The 24,274-nt window shown below is 38.0% G+C and overlaps 1 protein-coding gene across 1 annotated transcript in view; it reads right to left on the bottom strand.

Annotated features, from left to right (window-relative positions):
- The window catches only part of LOC121430655, a 57,261-nt gene that overhangs the window by 6,803 nt on the left and 26,184 nt on the right, over positions 1–24,274 (bottom strand). The window contains exons 7-26 of the mRNA XM_041627987.1: positions 22,015–22,135; positions 20,448–20,566; positions 18,748–19,637; positions 17,644–18,328; positions 16,683–17,259; positions 15,935–16,043; positions 13,691–13,799; positions 12,651–12,845; positions 11,622–11,747; positions 11,169–11,338; positions 10,049–10,272; positions 9,515–9,718; positions 8,487–8,602; positions 6,953–7,021; positions 6,485–6,553; positions 5,269–5,394; positions 3,720–3,858; positions 2,570–2,683; positions 2,008–2,090; positions 282–349 (exon numbers count right to left, since the gene is read on the bottom strand). Coding sequence (XP_041483921.1) covers positions 282–349; positions 2,008–2,090; positions 2,570–2,683; positions 3,720–3,858; positions 5,269–5,394; positions 6,485–6,553; positions 6,953–7,021; positions 8,487–8,602; positions 9,515–9,718; positions 10,049–10,272; positions 11,169–11,338; positions 11,622–11,747; positions 12,651–12,845; positions 13,691–13,799; positions 15,935–16,043; positions 16,683–17,259; positions 17,644–18,328; positions 18,748–19,637; positions 20,448–20,566; positions 22,015–22,135 — 4,313 coding nt within the window. The remainder of the gene's footprint in view (positions 1–281; positions 350–2,007; positions 2,091–2,569; positions 2,684–3,719; positions 3,859–5,268; positions 5,395–6,484; positions 6,554–6,952; positions 7,022–8,486; positions 8,603–9,514; positions 9,719–10,048; positions 10,273–11,168; positions 11,339–11,621; positions 11,748–12,650; positions 12,846–13,690; positions 13,800–15,934; positions 16,044–16,682; positions 17,260–17,643; positions 18,329–18,747; positions 19,638–20,447; positions 20,567–22,014; positions 22,136–24,274) is intronic.

A 24,274-nucleotide genomic window follows, 5' to 3' on the forward strand; every position in this document is an offset into this window, starting at 1 on the left:
GTCTACATGTTGAAACAACAAACAACCAACAAATTAAAACTTTCATATAGTGCCTTGAACAGAAAATACATGTATAACCCTATTTACTTGTTGTACAAACATACATCAAGGCCCATTTCATAAAACTTGTTACAATAACAAATCTGCACTAACAGTTAAAAGCTATAGAAATCCATTCGTCTGATTGGCTGATGGTAAATTTGTCATAGAAATTTTGTACATGTATTTGTTATTATAACATGCCTTTATAAAATGGACAATGTCAAAACTTATTTTCTAACCTTCCATCAAATTGGCAATGTCCAAAGTCATGTACAGTCCTTCGATAGTTCATTAGCATGGCCATAATCTACAAGATATAAGACAAATTATACATCAAAAATTCATCTTTAATCATCATTGGGGGTTGACTTCAACAAATACAGTTACTAGTAATTATCCTTTGATTCTATCTCATTAAGTATAAGTGCTTTAGTCAAAGCTGATCTTGAACAGGCTATTTTCCTCACAATGCCATGATAACGCAATGAGTTCAAGTATAATTTGTTTCATGTTTTAAGCAAGGCTTTTTTTCAGAGTGAGAATATAGGTTGAGCCAGAGACATGTACAAAATTATTTCAAGCAATTATTTCTTTTGCAAAATAGCCAGCCTCTGAAAACTATAATATTGTGTCTAATCCTGCTTGATAATTGCCTGATACTGTATCTGTAATTGTTTGCAGTGATATACTTGGTTTTTTGGAACCCTCCATGTACTATAGGGGTACTCCATTAAATTACTTTAACATTATACTCCGATACATTTCATACTTTCACAAAAAAACAAGCATTCTTTAAAGCTGACCTCAATGGATAACGTACACTACACATAATCCACATGATTGCTGCTATGCTTGGCTTTTAAAATTTCAAATACAATATTGTATAAACAACATTGAAAATGTTAGTAAAAGAGAATTATCATAAAGAAACATGAGGCTTCCATTCCTTCACTCAATAATGTGGCTCAACATGATTAAACACTAAGCTGGTTGGTGTTATGTAACTTTCTTTGTTATAACTCTTCTATTGTTCAAGTGCATGGCAGGATACAAGAAGCCACTAAGGATTAAGGCTACAAAAGAGGCAAGATTTAATAATATAAGGGAATTTCACTGCCCATGCTTAATTGACTTCCACTGTCAGTAGTTGATAAAACAGTCAGAGATTAAACCTCACTTCATCTTAAAGATTGGATGGTGATGTGACATTTGCACCAGGCTTTATTAAGTCTAAGATAAAAGGTTAGGGTCAGGGATGCATTAGGGTTTTATGTTAGGTTTAGGTTGTAGATAATGCATACCAATAATGTGAAACCTTGGATTGAAGTTAGTCATTTGAGTGGTGTGTGGAGTTTAGATGGGAGCGATTTTTGCTCGTGGTTATGGAATCATGGATGTCCTATTAAATGGCATTGATGTCACTCTTATGTTGAAATAATATTGAATTTCAGAAAATTCATTTAACAGCATCAAAACGCAGCTTTTCTCATCAAAATCCTTGAATCATGTGGAAAGCGAATGGGCACTCGGATATGGAGCACCAACATTTTCTTTTTAATCTGGAAATGACTAGCCTCCATTATTTTGCAAAGAAAATGGTATTTTGGCCATATTTTGATGGATTTTTGGCAAACTTACACTTGGGAATATAAGGAACATTATCAATTTATTTTTTATTTGATTTTTTTCCTTTTTTAGATGGGGTAAGGAAATTCATGTTCAATCTTAATATCATGTTTTAGGTGTGCAGACCCCCCCCCCCCTTCATAAGTAATGATTTGTTACCAAAAGTCACAAACCCCAATCAACAGGATTTTTTTGATCATCTGAAAGTTCTCGGTATCTACTAACTCCTTGAAATAAGTCTGGAACCTGAACAAAATTCTCAGCTTTCATATCTGTAGAGAAGCCACCAGACATTTCTCTTTACTGATGTACATGTATACACCTTGATTCACTCATTACCTGATATGCCGCAGGAGCTACTTGGTCAAACATCATCTGCTTCGTGTCATAATCAATGTACTCTAGCTTCCCTCCAGAAAATACTATACCACATATCCAAGAGAGATGGAAGCACAGAGAGAAGGAAAGGGGGAGAGAGGGAGACATACAGAGATAATGAGAGGGATATAAAGAGAGAATGCGACAGAGAGACACGAGAGAGAATGATAAGAGAAAGAAAGAGAGAGCAAGAAAATAAGTACATTAAAACTTTTATTCAATTATATTCTCTTTTTTTTTATATTTCATATGTCCAATCAAGAACAGTATAACAGTTAAAATATGCATGATTTACACACTCACAAAATATATATTGAAAGTGTTGGGGCAATTCTTTTTTTCTTCCTAGCTGTTTTTTTTTTCTTCATCCAAATTAACAACATTAAATACATCAAATAATACCTTTACCATGTTAGCCTATGTCTATTATCATAATTGACATCATTCTTTGAAAAGACATTGCGAGAATAGCAGAAACAGGAATTTTTGGTTCCCATGGTAACTATAAGATGTAGAGATTTACATATATTCCATGGAGCCATGTCACCGTACAGCGGCAGCTTCAAGAATTGATTGTAGAAGTTTTCTTTGACATCTCGGAGTAACCCCATCCGCAGTAGGGCTATCAGTGAAATACCTAGGATACAAACATACACAGAGTTGATAAATCTGTAAGCACTTACATGTAGATACACACACTGTATTATTATTTTTAAAATTAAATATATTCAGCTTTTAAATGGCACTTTATAAATTGGAATGATATTTTCAAGCAATTTACTGATATATTATTACCACAGTCATGATAGCATGGCTTGCGCACACACAATGTCCATGTACTTTCACCACTCCCTGGGGAGCATTTCAATGAGAGTTCAAAGAGTCAATTGCTAGGTATAATACATATGCTTTTGCAACCAACAGGGCACTCATTTCAGTGGTGGATCTAGGGGTATTAAGAGGATTACCCTCCAACACACTTTCCTGCTAATGAGGGCCATGCAAGCAGAAGAATGGCGGACAGTGGCGGACCGTGACCCGGAGGAGACAAAGCATAGGAGGGACACCTTATTGTTTGTGAACAATGCTGTGCCCCTCCAATGCTTTGTCTCCTCCGGGTGGCAGACCATTGGGAGAGGAGTTTAGGACGCAGTACATGTCCCGAAATAATCTAATGACATCAGAAACCAACACTGGTCACATTTATTACTAAGGTGGCAAAGCGTGGATGGATGCCTTGCCAGAGGATGCAAGCCCATGGTGGAATTCAAACGCACGACCCTCTGATTACCAGGCGAGAGTCTGAACTACTACATCATGACACATTTCATACAAATAAGTGTAGAATGATCCCAAACATATCTTATACATGTATATACATACAGTGAAAATGTATGGGTATCGTAACAAATAATTTTTTAAAAAGGCAATAGACCAGTGTTTCTGAGTACCCGAGTTTCCATCTGGTTGCCTTTTGTGACAATTAATCATTACAGCTCTTGACGAGTTTTGCATCTGTGAAATTGGTAACATGGACCAGATTCAACCATATATGTACTTTTACCTTATTGAAGGTTACTGTCAAGTAATGGGTAGTAGTTATCTTGATCTAGTCATGCCACTTTCTCCATACATCATGTTTTATGAATGGGACTGCATGTATATAGACTGACCTTTGACCTCTTGATAGGGAATCTTGAAACCATCATGTGCTCTAACCAGATAGACCTCATAGTGTGTCTCGTTCGATGTACAATGTAAGGAGTACTTGCGCTTGTGCCCATCCAAGATATACATGAAATGATGATCAACCTTGAAAAAAAAGAAAGCATTGAACGTAAATGCCAGTTGTGGTAGCAATCTCAAGATGAATTTGAACTGAATAAACCTATTTGCAGTTGTAACTGAGCATGAGCGGTAAAAGGTCGTTTAAGATAAAACCATGAAGGTGGTTTTCAAATTCTCTGATACCCCTTTCATAGTGAGAGCCGAAGTGGAGTTAGTCCGGAGTCCAGGAGGAGTTACTCCACTTTGGAGGGCAATATGAAAATTCTGAGATTAGTTCGATCCGGATTCAAAGCGGAGTACTCAACCCACTTCGAGAAGAGGGTTACAAACGGAGTTACTCCGCACCGGAAATGCGGTATGCGCTTATCGCTGTGATCTCGCGTGAATTTGGCCACACGTATGGCGCGAACTCGCTTGGAAACCATGGCAACGACTGCGGATACACCGCTGCGGTGCTTGCCAATATGAAAGGGGGTTTAAAGTCGGTCCGCAGTACAAGCGGATCAACTCAACCCGGAGTTACTCCGGAGTAACTCCACTTCACCTTCACTATGAAAGCGGTATGACAGATTGAAGAATTTGTGAGGGGAGACATCAGTGTTCAAAGCTCCTCACGTTGCAGCAGCTACTTACATCAAGGATCCTCTTGTCGTGAAGTAGGGCCATTATTCTTCACGATCTTCCACATCTACTACCCTTGTGATTCCGCGTAGCCCGACCAAGCATTATGGACATCGGGCTTTCATGGCCCCAGTTATGTTAAATAGACTCAAGTATAGGATATACTATCAGGAATATGAACACTCTTAAGACATTCCAATCAAATTTCAAATATTACCTTTTTTCACATTCATATTAGAGAAGTCGATGTATTTTCCTCATATGAATGTTATGTTTGATGATTTTAATTGTGCATATTTCCAATGTATTTGTTTATTCAATTTGTAGCGCCTTGAGTAATGATTCATTAGAAATTGCGCATTAAAAATACTTATTAATAATAATAGCAGGGCCCGCTGGGAGAACAGTTTTCAGAACTAAAGCGGCTTCCCTGGGTAAATAAACCTATATAATTATTATTATATTAAATGGAAGGGATATGAATGAAATATTTCTTACCAAGTAGTATGCAGGATTTAAAAGGGGGAAGGGGTAGGGGAGTACAGTGACTGATGGGGTGGGCATGCTCCTTCCACTGTGGTGATCATTTTTTTTTTGCAATCTGTTCTGGTGCCTACTTCAAAGGATATCTCACACATATACATGTAGACACATTATTTCTGTGTTTAATCGATCAAAGGGTACTTACATGTATTTTCACATATGAAAAAAATAACAATATACATATTTGTTCTTGAATGTAAAACCAAAGGGGGAGGTTGAACCCTCCTTCCGCCCCCACCCCCTCCCTGCGAACACATGACTGTTTCTTACCTTGATATACAGCTGTCTGACATCCACTCGAATCATACTCCATCCTAGCTTAGATCCATCTTGGTTTGTTTCAGGGTGTAACACACTAGCAGATAAGTTCACCTGTCCAGCTTGTAGTTCAATGTTCTGAGCAAATAACATCATAGGTTCAACTCGACATTACTCAATATTCAATCAAATCACAAGAATGCCAACAAAAAGTGAAAAGTGAAATGCTGAAGCAACAGGTACTATCTGTTGCACTGGTATAATTTCAAGCAGCAATCATTTTGTTCCTGGGGAGAGGGGGGGGCTAAGTAACTATCATGATGTCATGAATTTATGCCCATGGTCTTTTGATATCCTCGCTCTCATGGAACTCCTACACATTCTTGTGTAGAAGACACAAAATGCAATTCCTCTCATGACACATTGACACTCTTCATCACATGTACTTCCCATTCATCATCTACTCATTGCTCAGACCTGCCAACCTCTGGAAACGAAAAATTGTATTCTATGATAAAAAAGTGTATTTTCCCCAAAAAGTGTACCGGTATTCCATAATAAAATGCGTTGCGCACTCGATCATCGCGGCGCTTAAGCTGCATGCAAGCTAAAATGCGCACTGCTCTTGCAGAAGAAAAAAAATATTTAAACATGTGTATATCTCACCCTGGTTTTAACAAAATGATTGAAAAAAAATTACCTGAACTTACATTGATCTAATAACCATATTCGTGTAAGTTTTACAAAAACATGTTTTTCAAGAAAAAACATACAGCCGTATTTTGGTTGCAAAAACGTACTAAATACGCCAAAAACGTACTGGTTGGCAGGTCTGATCGCCGCTTTTCATCTACTCTTCTGCTTTCAAGTCATCACTTCTCATCTAGTGTATAGTCCTTCTATTGGCCTTCCCCTTATCTAGCAGAAGATTACTTCTTACTCTCGTCTTTCTCTTTCTTGCCTCTCAGTGTCCATCTCTATCACTTGGCCATCTAACATTCCTTGTTAGGACTACCCAAATGGATCATGGTAAACCTCTTCTATGTTACCTCTACAACCTTGAAGTCTTCAAATATCATTTTTCAAATTCTCCTTTTTTACATTTGAATTTAGGGAAGGATGAACACCACAAAATCATTGAAGTCAATTTAATAGGAGAAAAAGGGGTTCCAATATCTACAAACATAACATAAAATCCTTCAAAGTATCAATATTACTGTGCACTTACCTTTTTCAAAAAACTGAGCTCAAAATTTCTAAATACAGGAAGAGGGTGGTTCCTTGCTTGGAATATATCCTGCATGAATGAAAATAAATACAGATCAATCATTCCAAATGCATGGTGGGAAAAACATTGACTGGCATTCAGGATTCTCAATTCACTGTATTGGGGATACGCCCTACCTGCCACGGGGCCTTCCTATTGGCTGGAAGGGCTCCCACTGGGAACTAATGTTGATTTTGATTGGTTTGCTTCCGAAAAGATGGGCAGGAACTTAGAGAGATACATGTATTACAAGGAAAAGACAATGTTCAGAATAGCGATTTGTGACAATCATTGCGGTGTTACATCCCAGAGAGAAATGACAAAAGCTATGACAGAGTACCAGAATACCACCTAAGGATTCTCAATTCACAAGTACAGTGGCTGCAAATCATAAAATTGCTATGTGAAAGCAACAAAATTCATTCTTACCATTCCTTTTCTTTCAGTGACATCACAGAAAGCTTCAGGGAAAAGCGTAGATACAGCCAAGGAGATCATCTGTGGAAATAAAATATAAATAAAACAAATAATGTTTCATTCTTCATTGCCTCATACAGAAAGATAGAGCGAAAGAAAGCAAGGATTATCCAACTAACACATCAAGCAAGCAGCTCACAAACTGAAAATGTTCAATTATTCAATTAATAGCTTGTACAAACAGTATTCATACAAAGGTGAAAAAATACATATGGACCAATTTACCAGAAATTATATGGTGACATTGATGAAAAAGCAAGCTACACATACATGTATTGTACCATTATAAACCTAGACCTATGACCTAGGGCTACGTCCAGCAAAAGAAAAACCCAAAGGACTACAGGGTTTTATGGCAATGTTCAACAGATATGTACGAAGCATTAATTTAAAAGAAACACTATCGATGTGGAACACATCTGGAAAAGGGTTACAACTCCAGAAAATAAAATAAATGTGACAACTAATGCCCACTGCATGACTAAATGTGTTCAACACAAATTAACAGATCCTGCAAAGTCGGTACCATGCCTTTTAGCACGAATGCCACCATACACTGACAGTGAAGATAACACTCAGAGATGAAAAGACACGGCTGAGAGTGATGTTACAGTGCCTAATGGCCAAATGACAAACATTCTCATTTGTCCAGGTTGTTTCTTAAAGGCCGTAACTCAAAAAATATAAAAAACATGACTTTGAGCGATGAATCATACATGTACATGTATACAGTATTTGACCATAGCCTTTCACCAGAGCAGAAGGCATCTGGAAGAAGGTTGTAACTCCAGAAAAATACAATGATCGGAGAACGATACTCAGCTATTGAAACATGATTACTGATTCCTTGGTCTGAGGAATAGTGGGAATGGGAATTAAAGGAGAATGAAACCTTTGGAATAAGATAGCTTGGGTGAAAACATTAAAAAAATCAAAGAAACAGATCAGCAAAAGTTTGAGAAAAATCGGACAAATAATGAGAAAGTTATGAGCATTTGAATATTGCGATCACTTATGCTATGGAGATCCTCACATTGGTGACAAAGATGTGTGATGTCACTTGTGAACAACTCTCTCCATTACTTTATTATAGATTTCACTTAAACTGCCTCTTTTATCACATCTATCCATAGATCATGTGTTCTTTCTATAGGGCATGTAATACAGATTTTTAAAGAATACATCATGGATGAAGTGTTTGTATCACCATAAGAAAAGGCAAAAAGAGACATTTTGGGGGTATTTTATAGTCCATCACAGGGAAAGTTGTTCACATGTGACATCACACATTCGTGTCGCATTGCCAATGAGAGAATCTCCATGGCACTTGTGATTGCAATATTCAAATGCTCATAACTTTCTCATTATTTTTCTGAATTTTCTCAAACTTTCTTTGTTCTTAATCTTTGATTTTCTGTTTTGACACAAGCCTACTTGTTCCTAAAGTTTCATTCCCCTTTAAACTAGTTAAAAAACAATAACACACCTGAGAAGAAGGCATCTGGAAGAAGGTCGTAACTCCAGATGCTACAATATCACCAAACATAGCTTTCATCATAGCCCGCTGGTTCAAGGTCATCATATTCAACAGGTGATCAACACCTATTTCAAGAAAAAAAAAGAAATAAATAATGATATAATAATAATAATATGTCCATTTATATAGCGCAGTTACTATATGCGTATACTCAACTGCACTTTGATACTTGGTATTATATTATTACCCCGCTGTAGGTGAGCCGCCATATTAATAGGCACCATAGCATTCAAGGAAAAATCCTACCAGGTACCCATTCACCTCATCTGAGCCGAGTGCAGCACAATATGTGGATAAATTTCTTGCTGAAGGAAATTACGCCATGGCTGGGATTCAAACCCACGACCCTCTGTTTCAAAGTCCACAGACTAATCCACTAGGGCCACAACGCTCGACATTTAAATACATTTAAATGCATTTCATGACTGCATCAAATCATATATATTGTTTCTTACAAATGAACGCATCATGCAAAATTTGTAGAAAACTTGAGGGATCAAGATTACCTGTAAGGTCATCATCTATGACATCAGTGATGTTATTTGTTTTAAATCTTTCTAACATGTGATACTTGTGAGAACCTCTATGAAACAGTCAACCTTTTGGTCATAAGACTCCTTATTTTCTCAAACGTTTACTTCAATCTACGAAGTGCTCAAACCATGAGGTTTTAAGAATTAAAACTTTTCATATGAACTAAGAGAATGCATTTAATCACTTTAGAATGGCCCCATATGGATGGTTGATTTACATATAACGTCATTACAAGAGCAATTTTCTTAGCAAGCATAAATCCCTTGTATCTCTCGATTTTGGATAATGCAATTTTTTTAAGGATGTAATAAATCAAGTGAGGTTCTTTCTAGGGCAACTTGAACCTGACTTACCAGGGGGGGGTTAAGGTAGCCCCCAGTCTTTTTATGGTTAAGCATAACCATCATGTTCCCTTGTAATGATTAGTAATGCAATTCACTCACCAACATACTGGTATCGCATGAAATCTGGACTCGATAAGAGATTACTTGTAAACGACATATCAGCAAGGATGCTGGTAACGACAGCGTTGGTAATATTCCTCTGAACGAGATCATCTTGTCGTCTTCTAGCCTCTTTTCCAGACCCAGTTACGAATATGAAAGTACTGTTGGGGTGCTTGGTAGATAATGTCATGCTCAATCCATCTAAAAATTGAAAAACAATTACATCTTTTTGTCAAACAATTTACCAACTATGCAAGCAAAGACAAAAAACAATCATTTATGAATATGATAAATGCAATTTCACATATAAAATCATTCATGTTTGTTATTTTTCTGATTGACTTTAAGAAATCCTCAAGCTACCACCACCGCCACCACAGTCTGCATAGCAGAAGTGAGATGAAAATCAATTCCAGTTAACATGTAATTTGCTTCCTTCTGTCAGAGTACATAGGAGAGTATTCCTTGTATGCCTTCATTAACTCATCTCCTTTCCCCCTCTCACTCTCTACTTCTAAAATCTGAACAAACCTTGTCCTTTCCCGTATTCCATGAAAGAGAACGGCCTCCTTTCCAGCTGTTTCATCAGCACCTCCACAAGTGCCTCCTTATCATTGGCACAAGGTATATGCTCTTCTGGATTGGTATTATCGATGATGGGCCTGTAAATGAGTCTACCCCTCTGCCATAGGATGGACATGGGGCACATGTCGTTGTGCACAGCCAGCTTCAGGTACTCCCTGAATAACAGTTTTCTGGAGGAACAAATAGAGAACAAAGGATGCAATGATGCATGCCGGAATATTCTAAGGGAACAAAGGTTCTGGGGAGTCAAACCACTGTTAACTCAAAGACATACACAGCTCTCAGAAGTTCAAGATGAATCTATGGAAGGTGCGGGTGCATCCCATCAAAATAAGTGATAGCCTTTTTCTTTTACTTGTCAATTGTTTCCGGAGACCAAACGCCCTCTGTTTTTCTTTTTTATTACTTTTAATTTTTTCATTACAATTGCTTATTTATTTCTTATTTTATCTATATATGTATTTTTAGTTTATCTTACTTTATTTTTATATTATTTATTTTTTTTTTTGGGGGGGGGCTTGTCATTTACTTTCTGCAGACGAAATGCCTTCAATTTTTTAGTGGAGGTGTGATATATTTTGACAGAACGTAGCCCCAACAAAAAAGATTCTGACACTGCACTTGTAAATGCTTGAAGAGCTTTTCTAAAGAAAAATAAAAACATGATTGAGAGGGTACTAGATATCTAAAATTTAAATCAGAGAGAATCAACGCTGGAAAATAATGATTCAATGCCTACTACACTTCTATAAGATTGGCATGCTCGAGTATACACAATGCTACTTGATTATAATTCACATCATTGACCCGTTTCTTAAGCTTTAGCTAGGCTTCAACAGTGCGTTCAAACAAGCCATTGATAAGTTATATGAGAAAAGGCCAACTTTACATAGAAATACTATCATTTAGAAAAACTATAAATGTACACAAAACTTAGCGATTGATTGCAGAAGTGATAATTAATACATTACTATCAATAACTTTGTGCCATCAATATTAGAATCAGTTTTATGATCAATATTATGATAAATTGGTAAGATCTGTTACACTGCCAAGATAAAGATACCTCTCAGGGGGTTGGAGACCGAGGGACAGGAGGGACTGAAGTCGGATTGCCCCGCCCACTTTTTGAATGGGGAAATTCCCTGCAGCAGCTGATCCATGAGGATTCAAGGTGATCGGTTTAGACGAGTCTTGTTTGAGCCATGCAGTAGACCCAAGGCAATCAAAGGAAACCTACAGGAGACAGAGGAATGATTGATAGTGGTAATGATGGATCAGTGAGAAGAGGAGAAGGGTTGCAAGGAGGGGAAAGGGAGAGGAAAGAGAGAAATAGGAGTGGAGGAGAAGGGGGAGAGAAGGGATGTGAAGGGGAAACAGGGTTGGGGGAAAGATGTTAGGTGGAAGAGGTACAACTACCATTGTTACTTCACCTACCATTATCACAATCATCACATCATCATCATCACCATCACCATCACGACATCATCATCATCACTATCATCATCATCATCGTTACCTGTCTATTGAATGCATAGATGTCCACTCTGACTAGCCTAGCACGGTTCTCGAGGTAGACATTGTCAAGTACTGTAATGGTGTAGTCTATGACACCAGCGTCTTTTAACGATGCACTCAAGAATCCCTTTAAAACAATAACATAATCAATGAAAAATAGGGTGATAGGAATTTGATACAGTACAGAACCTTTGACCTTATGACCTCAAAATCGAAAGGCTTCCTGGGATCCATGCTAGTATCATACACACCAAATTACATGAGCCTAGGTTAAATTAAACTGTCGTTATCGCGTTTACAAGGACTGCAAAAGGGTAAGATGAAAACATGTCACTGTGACCTTGACCTCTGACCGTATGACCTCAAAATCGTTAGGCTTCCTGGGATCCATGCTAGTATCATACACACCAAATTATATGAGCCTAGGGTAAAGTCGAACTGAAGTTAACGCGTTTACAAGGAAAAGTTAACAGACGGACGGACACTGAGCGTGATACAATAATACGTCCCGTGTAGGACGAGAGTATACAAATAAGATGACTGTGATAACTTATACATCATTTTCTCTATTTGCTTCCTCCTAAACCAATTTGGTGCTCTTTATCTACAAAGACTATGGGCCTGTTGCAGAAAGAGTTGCCATCAATCGCAGCTCTAAAAATCATGTGCAAGTTGATTTTCAACCAATCAACAGCGCGCATTTTGGACTTGCGATTGATTTTTTGAATTGCGTTTGAATGCAACTCTTTCTGCAACGGAACCCACGACTGTAAGTTACCTGTCCATAAAGTGTAATGCTGAAAGGCATTACATGTATTTGGAAAAATCAACTTCGTTGCTTTGAACAGTTGCTATGACAGGCAAAGTTGTAGAGTTTATGCATGCTCAGTGTTTCGCATTGCTTCACTCCATCCAAACTTTGCATGTGGTGCATAAAAAGCAAACACTTATGATTTGTAAACATGCAAATAAAGAAAGTCCCATATAGCTTTTATGCAACATGATCCAGAAGACAGTAATCCAATATCACCTTGTACAAACTGTACGAAGAGTCCTCAGCGGCATCCGTGCCGGTGGAATGTAGTAAGACTTGAAGGGAGGCTAAGGTGACTGGATGAGGCACTTCAATGAAAGTTGTTTGAGCGAGAGAAAGAGCGTGACCAAGGAATGATGGGAAGGAACCTCTGTACGAGAAGAGCTTCTGGAATGTTGCCAAGCCAAGGACCTATGAGAGCAGACACAAGAATGAAGTGTGCATTCCAATCTTATAAATTCTTAGATGCAAGCCAAGGGGGATGTTTCACAAAGATTTTGGCCCAAATTCCACAAAGGTGGTTTTTAAAACCATCGGTTGAGCCCATGGTTTATGCAGATTTTCTGTATAAATTACGTCTATTTACCTCGTATATTATAAAATGTCCAACGCTGATGCGCGCTTTTGTCAGTGCACCAGATTGAGGCCTGTTGCCGTGGTTATCCACGCTATTTTATTCATGAGTCCGCTGTTTTGAATTAATGAGTCCACTCTACAAATAGTAGACTCATGAATAAAATAGCATATTTAACAATGGTAACAGGCGTCAACTTTGCGCACTGTGACATAAGCGCGCATTAGCACCGGACATGTAGCAAAAAAGCATAATTTATACAGGAAACCTGCATAACCATGGGTTCAACTGATAGTTTTAAAAACCACCTTGGTGAATTCCGGCCTTTAAGTCTTCCTATCCCTGTTGCATGTGCAGTTTATTGTGCATCACGTCATGGGTAAGATAATGCTATTTAAAGGGAAAGTATGCTATTGCATATTCATCAACAAGATTACATGTTAAATACTTGTTGTGGATGATGGAACTTCAGCACAAATTTTGTCAGACTTAATTGTGAAACCCCTGCCGCAGATCATTCTCAAGGATATGCTTTTCTGTGTAGTCACAAAATAAGATGATCATGCCATAGGCACATTGCCAATTTTGCATAACTTGAAATAACAATCAACTCCATTCCAGCCCAATGTGTCGGATTGAAATACAATATTCCCAACATGAATATGATGAGTAAAATACTTACTTGGAATTTGAAATACTCCATCTGATTATAAAGCTTGTACACGGCCTTGTTTGATAGTTCCGCATTGACGATGATGTTGTTTGTTAGAAGAAGGGATTCCTGCAACTTTCTGTTCAAATGATTTCCAATGAATTGAGGTAAATAAACAAAAAATACAAAGCTTTCAATGTCTTCCTCTCATTCACTCCCATTCATTCTTTCTCTTCTCCAATACCTCAGCCCCCCATATTACCAATTAAATATCATCTAAATGCAGAGACTGAAACTCACAGCAGATGTAAACTTTGTGCTATTAAAAAGGAATTCTCAATATAGAAGTCTACATGTACATGTACTACTACTAATAATAATTACAATAACATCTTGCTTGTTCACAGCCATCAAAACAACATCTCTAAGAGCTTTAAAGATCCAATATTTTCCTGTGTGGTATGTTGTTTGTATGCTGAAGTCAGTGGCGTAACTACGGGGGGGCATGGGGGGGCACGTGCCCCCCCAATCGGCTGGCCAAAAAAAAAAAAAAAAACGGGGAAAAGGAGAAAAGAGGGAGAAAAGAAGAGAAACGTAGTGGGAATGAATAAATTATGTTCATTATAAATGTTATATTATATTATAATTATGTTATATTACATAAGACGCATCTTTCATAACTTTATGAAACATTGTTTGCTCAGGGCCTATGTCTTTATTGATTCTGGTGCTCGCATAGACTGTTTAACGAGATATATAATCCTGTTGTACTAAAACCTCCCGTTTTCAAGTCAATATACTGTACACCAAATATATTTCCTCGCTATTCGAGTTATTATTATTTCATGTAGTGACATTTGCTTCTTTTTCATGACTACTTAAAGTGATTGCCCTATTTAAGGTCTTGATATAAAACATTTCCCGTCCGTGCTAACGTTCGTATTAGACGATTGGTGAGATGTCTGCTTTTCATGAATTCCTAAAATCAGTCCTTTCATTGTCCATTTTTCTGATCTCAATATCAAAAGTTTTCAGCTCGCGCTTCGCGCTCGCATCATTTGGTTAGTGAATTCCTGCAAACGAGCCATATAATGCCCCTCTTCAGGACTGAATTTTACTAAATTTTCAGCTCGCGCTTCGCGCTCGCAGTATTGCATTAGAGATGCGTATGATAATCATGATAACCATGTCTACAAAAAGTGCTAAATGTGTTTGGATGTAATTCTAACAAAAACAGCAAAGAATGGTACTAGCATTAGATGACTATGCTGAGATATGTACATGTATATTCTTTGATTCCTAAAATATATTCCCCGTTTGGGGTCAATATATAAAAAAATTTCAGCTCGCGCTTCGCGCTCGCATCGTCTGTTTAGCGAGGCAGGTACGTATCATTATGAAAATTTTGCTTATAATGCCCCTTTTTGGTTTGAATATCAAAAATTTTCAGCTCGAGCTTCGCGCTCGCATCATTTAAACAGTGAGATACACATCCGTTTAATGGCACTGCATATCCTTAAAATGTCTCTATTAGGTCAGTAGTATACCTGGCAACTGAGCGCGCTTCGCGCGCTCCCTAAGTGACTCTAAATTTTTGCTGGTGCCCTCCCAATGCCGTGACCCACGGTACGCCACTGGCTGAAGTATTTCTTACAATCCTATCATCATTGAAATTTTCATTTCTTTTTAGAATGATAAAAACAGCAAAGACAGACAGACTTATTTTAACAGCACAAATCAAAAATCAAGTGGAAGGCGGACATTGGGTATGTTACTTGTTGGGATTTTTAAACATTAAGTTGCAACTCCCAACCAGGAACAGATCTAGCCATCTAAATGCAGAGACTGAAACTGAAGGCAGATTAACTTTGTGCTATCAAAAAAGAATTATCAATATAGAAGTCTACATGTACTACAACTACTAATAATATCTTGCTTGTTCACAACCTTGTACATGTACATCAGAAGAACATCTCTAAGAGCTTAACAGATATAATATTGCCATATGTGGTTATGGGCACAATAGTTTGGAAAGGCCACCGTAGTGTACAAATGATATGCCCCCATGACATGGCATTGCGATAGTAACTTGCCCAGCTAGGTCCTCTGCTACATGTACATGGGTGTGTGTTGCATTGAATACTGGTAACTAAATGAAGAAATACATAGACCATTAATTCAATCAACACAAATATCTACATTTCATAACAGCTTACACAGAATACAAATAAAATAAAAAGATAAAAAAAGTGAAAAGAATGAAAACCAACGGACCTGTGGTTTTTAAGGAGGCTATCCTCCTTAGATGGAATGATGGTTACGATGCTTGCATTGGGGAATGAACGGGAAACTTTGGCACTCAGCAAACTCAGCTCTTTACCCCCTGCAGAGAAATACACATTCAAGGAAAAAGAAATATACATCAGTTGATCATATGATGTAAAAACAATACATTTTTTTCAATAATTATCATATTCAGCTTTAATATTAGTGCTTACATTGGAACTGATAGATATCTGTATATCATCAATCCCAGTGTCGGATTCTTGTTAGCATGTCATGAATGCACTTTCTCCATTCCCTGGGGAGCATTTCAGAAATCATACCAATAAATATTGTACAAAACCAACGTAACAATTAGTCAATCGTTGCACACAAGCATTGGAACAAAAAGACACAAGCTAGCCTTTCGATGTACATTTTATAGGCAACATGGTGTGATAAAAATCTTTCTTTTTAAGCATCATTATCATCAACATTATATTCAGTATTATCATTATTTTCCACTACTATAATGTATAATTCTATCATTTGATACATGTACATTGGTTACCAACTGGCAGGATTTGGAAAAATGTAGCTTTGCAGGTAGATGAATGTTATCGTTGATCTCAGAGAAATTACTGTGTCAATCTGCATTGCGTGCATACAGAATTTGTATTTTCTAAGCTCCCGAGGAAGCATTACACCTAGGGTCAATGGTATACATGTATAAAAACTAAACAAGGTACTGTACACTAACCATATGTCATCAAGCTGAATTCTTGCGTCTGCTCCTCTTCAAAGACAGTTTTGAGAGCTTGCCACATGGAGTCAAACATCTTTTCTCCTTCTGTCTCTTTCATACTCTCCATTTCCTCCAGAATCTTCCCAATATCCTCCTCCTCATCCTCGTCCTCATCTTCTCCCTCCTTTGCCCCCACCTGTCTGATTCTTGAACCTTCTCTCCATCCATCCTCCACCTCCTCTTTGTCCTTCCCCACGTCCTGTATTGCATTATCCGCTCCGTTACCATGGTAACCTTCCTCCCCTTCTTGGGGTATGTCCTTTCCCTTCACATCCTCTTTCATCTCATCATAATAGTAATCACCGCCTCCATTCTCCTCCCCGACCTCCTCCTTAATCTCCTCCTCAGCGTTACTCTCCAACTCCTCCCACGTTGGTTCTCCACCTTGCTCTTGCTGCCCGGCAACCATCTCCAGCATCTTCTGCCGAGCATCGATTTCCTGTTGGATTTCAATCGGCGTGTTGTCGTTTGACTCCATCTCCCCTTTGACATTGTAGGCAACATCGTCATCGTAGTACTGCAAAACATGTCTCTGGAAAAAGGGGAAAATGCAAGAGAGATATGGATTTAAGAGCAGGAATGTTATTCTTGATAACACAGACAGAACACCTCACATCTGGAGGCTGTTTCATAAAGCTGTTCGTAAATTAAGAGTAACTTTAAGAGAACGACTAGTGATCATTTCTTACGCGCTAAATTATCACCTATGGTGTATACCATTTACCAAAAGAAAGGATCACCGGTCGTTAACTCGTTCTTATCTTACGTACAGCTTTATGAAACACCCACCAGTTGTTTAGTTAAATATGCATCATGATAATAATAACAAATATTGCTCAGAATGTCAAATTTTCAGGTCTGAACTAATAGAAGTCAAGGGATCAAAGTGAAAAATTATGCAGAACAATACAATTACCTGTTGGTAATGATCCATCTGCAGAACTGTGTCCTTCTTTTGGATAACGTCTTCTCCTGCTACCTCTGTGGCTTTTCTTGCAGCAGTCGGACCAGATGGTGTCAAAGCTTGTTTACTATTGATTCCTTTATCCACACTCTTTGGATCCCCCTCTTTGATAATTCCCTGCAAGCTTTCTGAAGGCTGCCTGAATTTTTTCCTCCTCTGCTTCGGAAACCTGCCACCTATTTTGGGCTTCGCTATGCCCTTGACAGGCACTTCGCTCTTGCGGATGCTTGCGTCTGCTGCTTTCAAATCAGCTCCGTACTTATCGCTAATGGCACTCTTGGAGCGTTTCCTGTTCTGCGCATTTCCTGGTAATACCACATCAGGTTGTGCACCTCTGTTGATGGACATCTCTTCAAAACTTCTCTGGTCAGCCATGTTTCTTGATGATCCCTGGCCATCCACCTTGATTCTTCTGTTGGATGTCTTTCTTTCCACACCACTCTCTTGATGTGCTGCTCTACCTTCATCTTGCCTCTCTTGTTTGACCTGATCCCATCCTCTTTCTTGGACCGGAGGGTCACCTTCATCTCTGGTCAGGAGGAGGTTTCCCATGGCAACAAGCTTGGATGAGGCCTGATCGTTGGATGATCTAACGTCCATCACTCTGTCCCAATTGCTCCCTGGAACTTCTGGGTTTCTAAATCACAAAAAAATAGTAACAAAAGTTTCCTGGGTAAGAAAAAATGACGATTGACACTTGGAGATGATCATGGCACAAACAGACTACAACTCTCATAAACCATTCAACTTTAAGATATTCTTCTGATAACAAATTTGACAAAGATCACTTATTGCAGTTTTATGCTTTCGGAAGAAAACCTAATGATAATCTTTCTATTTCAAGATACACATGCATATTGTGAAAAATATTTGATCAACACAACAGCCTATATCACACAGTTTCCCATTTTGACAAGCTAACAGTCATGATTGAATGTTATATCAAAAGCAATGAAGTCCACATCAGTTTGTACCTTCTTCAACGTTGGCTACTAAGGGCCAAAAGATTTGAACAATTGCTATAAACAGGGAGAGTTAAATCTAATTTCACCTCACCTTTTAGCCTCGGCGCCATCATCAATTTCTCGCTGCCATAAATCGGCCACCATATCAATCTGACTCCTCATCGGCCCCGCCCCTCGGTAACCGTCCAACTCCTCCCTGGCCCTCTCCCACTCCAATGGCCTCTCAAGCTGCCTCTGATCTGCTTCATCGTCTCCGTCCCAGCCTACACTACCACGCTTCCGACGATTCATTATCTGCACACCATTGCTTAGTCCCACGTTGTTCAAATTCCTGTCTGCAAGGTTCAGCCCATTCTGCAGTCCCATATCATTCATATTTGTGTTAACATTGTCCATCTCCTTGTGCAGTCCCACATTATTCATATCCATGTGTGGTTGGACGGCCTGCTGAAGTCCGTAATCATTGTCTGTGAATTGTACCTTGCCTTCATGAACCTTGAACGATTCATCTACACTCTTGAAAGCTCTTTGGTTGTGTATTATTGCACTTTGACTCTTCTCCACACCTTCCGCTGATTGCCTCTTCTCGTCTCCCTGAACATAGAGTTTTTCACTATCCCCTCCATCTTCATTTGCATATTCATTATGCATATTCAATCCCTCATTTGCATGCACAGCATGCATATTCTGATTTGCACTGTCCATATTTGCATACTTGGTATGCATATTAATGACCAAATTTTGATCGTTGCTCTGATACGATTGTATCACTGGTGACTTCTCATTTTTCACCCAGTTTGTCTCCTGTGCATCATTTGTATTTTTCTTTTTCTCTTGCTGATATCCCTTCAAAGACACCTCCTTGTTACCGAGCATGGTTTCTGTAGACTTCTTTTCCTCCAATCCCCCAACAATGTCAGCAATGTATCTTTCTTGCTGCATTCTGTCATTCTCAAAAACTGCTCGCTGGCAACTGGGTAACTGCAAAAATATGGATAAAAATCACATTTTTTGAATCCAAATGTTTTGGGCCTCTATTAACAAAACAAATTAGGGTGCATTGCACATATATATAAACAGATCACAAAGAATATCCAGGAGCTATATTTCAAATTCGTCTTAATATAAACTATACTTTCAAAAGCAGACATTTTGTATAAATTTGCTAGAAAAAAGAGGTTTTCTTTATATAAAGTTCCAAATGAACGACACGATACTAAATTGAAGACAAAAATAAAGAAAAGAACATAACATTTTAATAAACGGAACATGTTTCGAGGTGTTGCACCTCATCATCAACCTAAAAATTATAAACAGAGTCATTGGTATATACAGTTACATGTAGGATATACAGATTATACAGTTAGATTCTTAAAATTTTACTTGACATCCTAACTGTATAAATACCCTATTACTCTGTTTATAATTTTTGGGCTGATGATGAGGTGCGACACCTCAAAACATGTTCCGTTTAGTAAAATGTTATGTTCTATTCTTTATTTTTGTCTTTAATATAAAGTTGGTTTACATGATAAAAAAAAATGGTGAGTACATGAAGATGGCTTCATCAATTCCCTCAATACCCAGCAGTATGAACAATTACATGTAACTGCTTTGTGACTGATAATGATGCCACAATTTCTTATTTTGCAACCAAACTTAATGAAGTTTTTCAGTAAGCATTTATAGAGTACAGAAAAGTGACATCATAAATTGCACACAATGTCTGCACAAAATCATACTTCTCTTCATGTCACATTTTTGGCATTGATTAATTTTACTCATTCTTACCTCTGAATGTATTACAACTTTTTTATTTGCAATAAGAATATTCCTTGCTAGTCTCTCTGAATTAAAGTCCATCTCTAGCAGAGGAACAACTAGCTTCTCCAGACTTGCTCCTACGGGGTCTGTCAAGAAAAATATAATGGTATAGTCAGACTAGATCATACAGGGTATGTCAAGAAAAAAAGTAAAGGTCAGACTAGACCCTACATGCTCAGTAAAGAAAAAATCAGGAAAATATATTGTAGTTAGACAAGCTAATACAGGGTCGGTCAAGAAAAAAATAGCATAGTCACACTAGATCCTACAGGGCCTGTCAAGAAAAAACAAGGTATAATCAGGCTATATAGTAGATCGTACAGGATCTGTCAAGAAAAAAAGACATGGTATAATCAGGCTATATGTAGATCCTACAGGGTCTATCAAGAAAAAAAAACATGGTATAGTCAGGCTATATGTAGATCCTACAGGGTCTATCAACAAAAAAAACATGGTATAGTCAGGCTATATGTAGATCCTACAGGGTCTATCAAGAAAAAAAACATGGTATAGTCAGGCTATATGTAGATCCTACAGGGTCTGTCAAGAGAAAACTATCCTGCAAAGCAGGCTTTAACATTCTACAAATACTGAACAGTTGTAGAGAAAATGCAAATATTTACATTTATGTTCAATAAGATTTGAGATCGATTCAATAATAATACATGCAGTTGACATCAATTGGATCAATCAATTAACACATAGCCCTGCTATCAACTATAAAAAAATAATCGCGAGAGGGTATTCATTTGTGTCGCAATCTACTATGGTCAACAAGGAAATTCGTGATCACTCTCGCATAAAGTGTTCACTGGCTTTCTAGGAAATTCGTGATCACTCTCGCAAAAAGTGTCCACTAGCTTACAAGATCACGAGCTTTCGATTGCCTATGCAACTCTTTATCAAGTGACGAAAATTATCTGATATCGTACTCTATTTATACTAACCTCCAAGACCGTACGCACGAACGCGAGAACAATAGGTGGGCACTGATCCGTTGTGCGATTGGTCAGGAGTTATGCAAATTAGCCGGGGTATATGCAAATACGCCGTGGGTCGGCAATATGCAAATGAGACCAAAAAATTGGCGGGCTCGCTAGTTTCCCGTGGGCGGGGGTTGACTAGCTGAGCGGTCCCTCGATCGGGGCCGGGAACGATCGGGTCGGCGTGCACTGCCAGGTAAGGGGGTATTGTGCTGTCGGATGGTTCGCATCCAGAAATCGGGGATGTCGATCCCGCTGTCTCTGTTGAAGTTGTTGGGACAAAGACGTATACTAATAGCCTCCTTAATCCTGCGTGTATACCAATGTCTTTCTTTGGCAATGCAATGTACACCCTCCCAATCTGGGTGGTGTTGCTTCTCCCAAGCATGTTCTGCAAGCGCGATGTTCGGTTACAGCGAACCGACACATCCGCGGTGGCAGAACATAGTAGATTGCGAGACAAATGAATACCCTCTAGCGATTATTTCAATCCGCAATCAATTAACACATAGCCCTGCTATCAACTATAAAAAAATATTTTAAAAACTCACTAAGTTTGAGCAAGGTGCTGAGGAGAAGACCTGCTTTCTGAAATCTGACTTTCCCCTGATAGGAATCACCAATTATTACATCCTCAGTCCCGTTCACTGTTCTGTATGTCATGCTACAATCCTAGGAGAGAGAACAAATTAATACGAAAGATATATAGATGCACATGTATGGATTGATGAATGATGAGCCTAGATGGATAAACAGATAAAACACAATCATATAAATAAATGAATATAAAAAGACAAAAATGTTGGCTGAACCTTGAACCTTGAAGGAATAATCCCATAAGCAGCTCTTCCCAAGCTAAAATGGGATGGGATGTGCTGAGGTAACAAACAGATCCCATTGCTACCAGGGCTTCAAAACCTGCTGTAATAGAACTGTTTTATATCTATGGCTATACATTTGACTCACTTTTTCACTTGACAAATGTTTTGGGGTCAATTTATGTTTGAGCCGACATGTACATGTAGATCAATGAAAGTTTGAAGAATATTGAATGAATGATAAATTGGTTCAATAGCTCTGGAGACCTATATCTTCCCATTGGCAATGCAACCAAGATCTGTGATGCCACACATACTGTGCAACTTATTCCCTATCACGTTAGTACATACATGTATTTCACTTTAATTTTCTCTTTAATCTAGTCTATTACAAGATCAGGTGGTGTTATTTATGAGATGACATGCAATACAGGTTTCCCCGCATTGTATCATGATTTAATTGTTTGTCCTATCATTAGACTGAGCAAAGAGATGTTTTGGAGTACGTGCTCAAAGGGGGGGGGGGGGGATTTACGTGTGTGATACATGCATCACAAATTTCACTTTTTTCCATTGCTGGTAAAAAAGATGATCTCCATAGCATATTTAGTGTTTTTGACATTCAACTCACTGGCAGATCCGGGGGGGGGGGGGGTCACATCCAGCCCGTCCCCCACCCCCTCCCAAGTTGCAAGTCATAGTCATTATAATGTATAAATGCCATTCATACACAAGTGTGCCCCCCTTTTTGAGTGTCAAAGCAAATATTGGGAATGGAAGTATGGTGTACAATTTATGCATACATGTACAGAGTGAGGACCCTTTTTTCTTTTTGTTTGTCAAATTTTCCTAGGGAAACTGTGCCCCCCCCCCCTTTGGAAAATCCTGGATCCGTCCCTGATTCAAATGCTCATAAATCTTTCTTATTGATTGATTGTAACAGTCAAACTTTTTTTGACCTTGTTGTTGCATTTTCAGCTTTCACACAAGCTATTAAACTTGTTCCACAGGTTTCATTCTTCTTTAAAGCATAATCTTTATCTCTTATCAAAACATGTAACATATTGCCTGAATAAAACAGAAATTGGTAGATAATAAACCCAATCTTGCTTAATAATTACCGCAATAAGCTTGGCAACACCTCAATAAATATTGCAGTAATTACTCCAACTTTAATATGTGTACTTGTAAATTATTGTGATAAAATCAGCAATATTTTGATAACTTATTAAAATGCAAACTGCTCCCTGATCGTAAACATGAAACTTTGCTGCAGATTAAAATTTAATGAGCATCTACTTTATCCTTATCAAAAGAAATAAACATGCCCTCAATAAAATAAAACTATTATAATAAAGTCTACATGTACATTGCTAGATGAGAGATGGTATAAAATATATTTTCAAAAACATGAGAAACAATAATTAAAAAAAAAAAACTTGCCTAGACAATGATTGTGATATCAGTAAAATTGTAAATACCTGACATAAAAATAGTGTAACCTGTTTACTCTCCTTGAAATTAACGCTGAGATCTAAAATATTCAATACAAAGGATAGAACAGATCTGGGGAAATATGTAGATGAAATACTTGAATACTTTGGTCACCATTTCTGCTAATACCTACATGTGTATTCAAAACCAAAATTGTAAATTATGCAGATATCTGAATCCACTTCATTCCCAACACCCCCCCCCCCGGAAAAAAAATAAGACCGAAAGCTATAAATGATATCAGAAATCAAATTTGCTTTGCTACATGTACATGTCAATCAAAATGGTTATAATCAAGGAATAAAGAAATTTAAAAACAAAACAGAGAAATTAAAAGCCAAATGGAATTCAATAATTTAAAACAGAGCAAAGAGCCTAGGTCTACAGTGTATTCCCAGAATGATTACATCATGTCTATTGAATTATATTCCATGAAATTCTGTGGATATCTCTTTTAACCTTCTTCCTAGGACTGTGCCTGTGAGCATTTGTTCTTATC

The sequence above is a fragment of the Lytechinus variegatus genome, chromosome 17 (assembly GCF_018143015.1).
Source record: "Lytechinus variegatus isolate NC3 chromosome 17, Lvar_3.0, whole genome shotgun sequence".
Taxonomy (NCBI): domain Eukaryota; kingdom Metazoa; phylum Echinodermata; class Echinoidea; order Temnopleuroida; family Toxopneustidae; genus Lytechinus; species Lytechinus variegatus.